Source organism: Leptonotus elevatus, chromosome 1 (assembly GCF_054856555.1).
Source record: "Leptonotus elevatus isolate MCC_2025b chromosome 1, RoL_Lele_1.0, whole genome shotgun sequence".
In the NCBI taxonomy this organism is placed as follows: Eukaryota; Metazoa; Chordata; class Actinopteri; order Syngnathiformes; family Syngnathidae; genus Leptonotus; species Leptonotus elevatus.
Window position 1 is genome coordinate 44,751,113 of NC_141239.1, and position 5,874 is coordinate 44,756,986.

Consider the following 5,874-nt stretch of genomic DNA (forward strand, 5'->3'; position numbering starts at 1 on the left):
CAATCGTTCTCACAGGACTCACTCCTGTGACCTCTCCCTGGTCATGAGGTCTTCTGTCACATGTTGAGAAATGCGTGTGTCAGAGGAATGTCAGGAGAAGAACACTTTACAGAAACATATAACTAGAGCTGTCAAACGAGGACATTTTTTAATCAGATTAATCACATCTTAGAATTTTGATTAATCATGATTAATCATTTAATTAATTAAAAAGGCTTTTCATCCCCCAAAAATTTGCCTGCCAAATTTGAAGAGCATCTGCTTTATGTTGATTTGTTCTACATTTAATTTTATGAGGATGTCTTCCATATTTTTTGATCCACTGCACACTCTCATTCTGCTCTTTTTCTAATCAATTGATTACTTACATAATTTAAAATGACCCCAATATTTTGACAATCCCAAAACTTGATTGAGTCTTCTCTGACGTCACATGGCAGGTTGGTGGAGGCGATGGGAGCGGCACCTCACTGTTGTGAGTAGTGGAGTCAAACTGGACCACATGAGGAAATACGTAGTGCATTGGACTTTTCTTGTCAGTCTTGGTTTTGTGCTCTCTCCTCTTCTGCCTCACTCACTTGGAGTCAAGCAGTAAGGAAGGTTCTTCTCTCTCTTTGCTGGGTAGGTCAATCCTATTTAATCACTTATTCAAAGATATTAAGAGCACCTGTTACCGTTATGTTATGTAACCCAGTTGTATTTGCGTGAAATTTCAATGTTGATGTAGCTTTTTGTGTGCGTGTTACTCACACTTAAACAGAACTAGCAAAGAGTGCAATTTTCTTATTTTGAATAAGCTGTTCACTTATATCCTTGTTATCTGTGTATTATGAATAGTCAGTTGAAAAGATACGAAGTCATCTCAATGTTGTGTGGTACAAAACAGGAAGTCTGTGGTGCCTCGCCCTCTAATCAAATTGATAAGCTGAAGAAAAGTGCTCTGCTGGCGCCGTGATTCCTGGGCCATGGACTCAGAGCATTGCATTGATTAGGTCACAAGAAATCTTGTATGATACTCTTTTGAACTTTTACCATAAAACATGAAATGGTGACGCTGTCATAAAAGGCTTTCCTGGGCTGATTGCTCAGAGGATGACAATGTAGAACGGAAACATATCATTTCTCCCACTGTAATTCGGAGTCCTGTACACGGAAGTCTCTAGTTCCTAATTTGATGCAACAGGTTTATATGGTGGGAAAGTTCCCAGGTTACATATGTGAGTTAATAGTTAATTTTGAAGTAATAAAGATGAATCATACAAATGATCAAAGTGCCATTTACAAGAAAAGGGTTGACTAAATTTGGTTGAAGCTTGAAAGCTTACAAATGTGTTTTTATTAAGTGCAACTGAAAGTGTGAATGAGCAGGAAATCATGCTCAACAGTTAACACTGTACCAAAAGAAATATGGAAATATTAAGAGGCGGGACCGACAATACATGCACCTTGGACACATAATATCAACAAAAAGGGAAAGTGCCAAATGCTGCGATGCTATCTCATTCCCTTGCTGCGGATCCTGCTTGGCACACCCCAGCCTATTTAAATTGAAAGACATATTGTCAGACAATAGCAGCTAGCACAACACTGAGCTGTGTGAACCATTATGCAAACAATGCCACCCAAAAGTGCATGGTTATCTGTGTATTTGGGGATTGGTCCCAAATATTGACTAGACATATATTAGCTTAACCACTCCTGCTAAGTCAGATAGACAAATGACCACTCATGTGTCCAATGTACTGGATGCTTTTGTTCCGTGGGAGGTGGCCACAACACTTGGAAAACAACCACATCATTCAAGTATACTGAAAAGGAGACTTTCCCAAGACACTTCCAAGTGCTCTGTTATTTATCTTAATGTTTTTTTCCATTGACGTTTGCTAATAAAATGTTTATATTTCCTGTTAAGGACGTCTCAAGATGGAAAAAGGATACCCAGGACAAGAACCAGCTCCGCCCTACCCTGGCTACCCCATGACCGATGGTGGTGCAGTGCCCCCACCTGGGCTTCAACCAGCACCTTATTTCGGACCCCCACCTGTTGGATACCAAGGAGGTCTGTGGATGCCGCCTGCTTAAAATGACACTCTGTTATGACTGTGATTTGGAGCATTTTTATCTGAAGTCAGTGTCATATTAAGCAGAATATTGTTTCGTAGCTGATATGTTGGGCTTCTTACAGCAATGTAACCAAATAGTGTCTCCGTTTTGCATTAATTCCATCAAGCCTCAATATTTACGATAATTGCTGTGGCCATCCTTAATCTGCATATTTAATAAAATAACTAGGGCTGTGCATTTTGTACCTGTGCCTTCATGCGGGGGGGGGGGGGGGGAGAGAAAAACAACACTTTTATTAAAATACGTCATACTCACTAGAGATGCCGGTTGTTTTTAAGTTGTGTGTACAGATGTGTTTTGTTCAGGGAATAATGTAACAGTTTTGCTCTGACCAACAAATCAGAAGACGGAAAAATGCTGACTTTATAGGCAGTCCAGCTAGCTGATCCTGTGAGGCAAAAGTGAAAATTTATTTATTACAAAAAAAAAAGCAATTCATAATTTGGTTTATATTAGGCTACATGGGCCATCACTTTTGATTCAATTAGCTACATGGCAAGATACAGAAGGGAGGCTGAAATCTGATTAGACAGAAAATAAATAAATAAATAACAAAACGAATATCCATCTACAGTACATGTACTGTAAGCAATACAGCCAAGAGAAATCCTACGAAATCAAGCAAATAAAATGTTGGAGATGCATTTATAATTTTTTTTAAATTGAGATTGTAAATGTAGGTCTGTAATTCTGATAGTTTTATGGCCAGCAGAGAGGGCTTTGCTGGCCCTGACCTCTCACCGCTGAATGATAACAACAAAATCCAGTTGTTTTTAGATACTGTTGTTATGTATTGTATACAATAGCAGTTGAGTTGTACAATGTACTGTACTGCAAATTAATGGATATACTGTATTGTTTGCCTGTGTTTTCATCTGCCATGTGCTGCTCTCACGGTGGTCCCAGGTCCCACTACTACAGGTAAAATTGTACATGTAATCCAAGATAACCAAACACACACATACACGCACACACACTCCCATTTCTCACACATTCCGTCTTTTAAATATCAAAGGCAGTAGGCGTACTGACAAACCAGTTACTCACAAGTTGTCAGTACATCTGCGCACAATGCAAATAAGCCTTGGATTCGGTCTTTTGGTCTTTTTGGGGGGGTTATGTAGATTTTTGTTTGATCACAACTTGTTTTGACAAACTAAACTAAACGGAACTAAACTAAACGAAACGAAACCAAACGTAACTAAAGTGCATTTGCACCGCATGAGGAAGTTAGGTTGCTTCCAACCTGATCGACACCATAGTCCATTTACAGCACGTGTGCCTCACAACGAACCTTTGTTTGTCTTCCTCATAGCGTACGATCACATTTTGGGACGCGCTTTACTGAGGAATTAAAATTCCTGTAACAAATTTGTATTCACAATAATGAATGACCAACTCAAGATACCAAATAGACTAAATAAAATGCTCATAAAATGCTTGTATGATATGTCAATACTGAACGCATGAATGGACGTGACTAACAGCAGGTACGTGGACTAATATCACTTGACCGTTGTTATACCGTTGGTACCCTCTGCTGGTCAATTTATGCCATTACATTAAAGGATGACTTGCTGTTCCACCCTTAGAAATGTAAAGAATGGCCTTAAAATGCCATTCACACCCCCCCCCCCCCCAAGATAAAAAATAATGATGAAGATAAAATGTCACATTATAATAAAAAAATTATTTTTTTATTTTTTTAAACGACACATTTTTTTCTATTTCATTTCAGGTTGTATTTGGACAGACATGAAACCATCAGCATTTGACATCTTAGGTTTGACATTTTTTGCAAGCAATTATTCTTGCATTTTCTCCTGGCTCGCCAGTTGACATGCAAGTAAATTCTTGCCAGGTGGTAATTTTGCAATTCTGTTTCAATGTCAGTCGGCAAAGAGATGATATGCTTACAAAAACTTTCAATCCTAAACTATCAAATGCTGATGGTCTCACATCTGTTTGAATGATACATGAAACAAAATAAAAATTAAAAAGCCACTGGAAAGTATACTTTTGGGACATAATTCAGTCTTGAAAACAACAACAACACACTTTTAGTTCTAAAAACAATAAGACTTTTTTTGTGCTAAAATTTCCCAACTTCATTCATGCAGGAAAGTCAGATTTATGAGAAATGTCACAATCGTATTAGAGCTTTGTTGGACCACAAAAGCTAAGGCCGGGAACAGTAATTAATTTATTATAATTGTTTTATTGCCCGCTGGTCCCCATAATTGAGTGTGCACTTTTATATAACAATGATTTATTGCTGTTTAGTTTGCGGCCCCACAAGCTATCACTCGCGGACCCAGGGGTCACCACATGCCAATTTGAGAATCCCTGCCCAAATAAACTCAAGTGTAATTACTAGGTTAATTTGTTAGCGAGAAGTAAAACAACAACTCAAGACCAGACATATATGCACACTTTTTTTTAAGAGTTTGATTTGAAAATTATGACTTTCTTGGGTTGTCTTTCATGGCATTGTGTCAAAAAACAAACAAACATAAAACAGGCAATAATTGTGTATATTTTTTCCTCCCCAACTACTGTATACAGTGCATCACGTGGTGGTAGCGCCTACCCTGCAAGACAGCCCCACACAAGCCATATGCCCCCACTGTCAGCAGACAGTGGTCACCCAGACAGAGCGCAAGCCAGGCCTGTTGACCTGGGCCATCTGCGGAGGCCTCACCCTCTTTGGGTAAAGAGAGAAAACACACAAAAGCTAACTATGGCATATTGATCAGCTTATGATTCGCTTTCCACACTGAAAATGACTTTTTCGTCAGGTGTTTTCTCTGCTGCTGTATACCATTCTGCGTGGACTCTTGCAAGGATGTGGAGCATCACTGTCCCAACTGCCGCAGACTGATCTGCGTTTACAAGCGATTATAAACTGTTCCAGATTGTGAACCTGATGCTGATCACATTTCAAGCAGTGAATGTATTTTATAAAGTAAACATTGCAAATGCTATGGTCTGTGTATTTGCGATGTGTGGATGTGCCATGGCAGATGTCATGAATACATTATTCATCAGTCAGTGGAAAAACATGTAGGCCTAGGTGACAAATATTCAGTCAATGAAATGTGTATTGCCTCTCAGGAAGATCATTTCAACAGTGCTATTCTGCTGTGTAAACAACAATAAACATGTATGCAATTTTAAACTGTAAATGCTTCAACATTTATTAAGCTGAAAACAGTTCACAACAAAAACGAGATAATAAAAGGAGTATGTCTGATGGAAATGTAGTTAACAAAACATTTAGTTGTGTTAAACAAAGCTGCTAAACGGCAAAATATCCATACCTGGAAAAAAACTACGTCTTACTGACATTCTCGTGACGTCATGGCGTGATCTCGTCAACAACTCAGCTGTTGTAATGATGCATTCAAGGACATCTGGGAATATTAAATACAATGTGAACAGCAGGACATAAAAACGATTTTGGAAAATAGCAATAATAGATTTATGTTAAGTAGAAGAATCAATCTGTGTTCGCAGAGAACCAGCTCAAAATCGGCTGTCGTAAAATGTTCCATTCTTAACTTGTTATCGTTCAAATACACATTTCTAATAAATATAACACTTAATCGGGATGTGGATTATAGTATAATTTTGTTGCCAGATGATCTGATATATACCGACTGAAGAGGGCGTATAACGTATGGCTTTTTGTTTGTGCACGTTTGGATTGTGGAAATGCGCAGCTTTGTAGTAGCTCCTGAAGGCATCATG

At 38.5% G+C, this 5,874-nt stretch overlaps 1 protein-coding gene across 1 annotated transcript; it reads left to right on the plus strand.

The window, feature by feature from the left end:
* The first annotated feature begins 462 nt into the window (after nucleotides 1–462).
* On the plus strand, nucleotides 463–5,309 carry LOC147182432 (LITAF domain-containing protein-like). Its single transcript, XM_086077275.1, has 5 exons — nucleotides 463–621; nucleotides 1,913–2,059; nucleotides 3,031–3,045; nucleotides 4,690–4,834; nucleotides 4,923–5,309. The coding sequence occupies exons 2-5, from the start codon at nucleotides 1,924–1,926 to the stop codon at nucleotides 5,026–5,028; spliced, it is 402 nt and encodes a 133-aa protein (XP_085933401.1). The 5' UTR covers nucleotides 463–621; nucleotides 1,913–1,923; the 3' UTR covers nucleotides 5,029–5,309.
* The last annotated feature ends 565 nt before the right edge of the window (nucleotides 5,310–5,874 follow it).

Excerpts from the sequence above, each read along its gene's own strand:
- LOC147182432 (XM_086077275.1), top strand. The coding sequence starts at position 1,924 with ATGGAAAAAGGATACCCAGGACAAGAACCAGCTCCGCCCTACCCTGGC. Across the intron at positions 4,835-4,922 it reads GGAGGCCTCACCCTCTTTGG|GTGTTTTCTCTGCTGCTGTA; the intron begins GTAAAGAGAGAA and ends CTTTTTCGTCAG.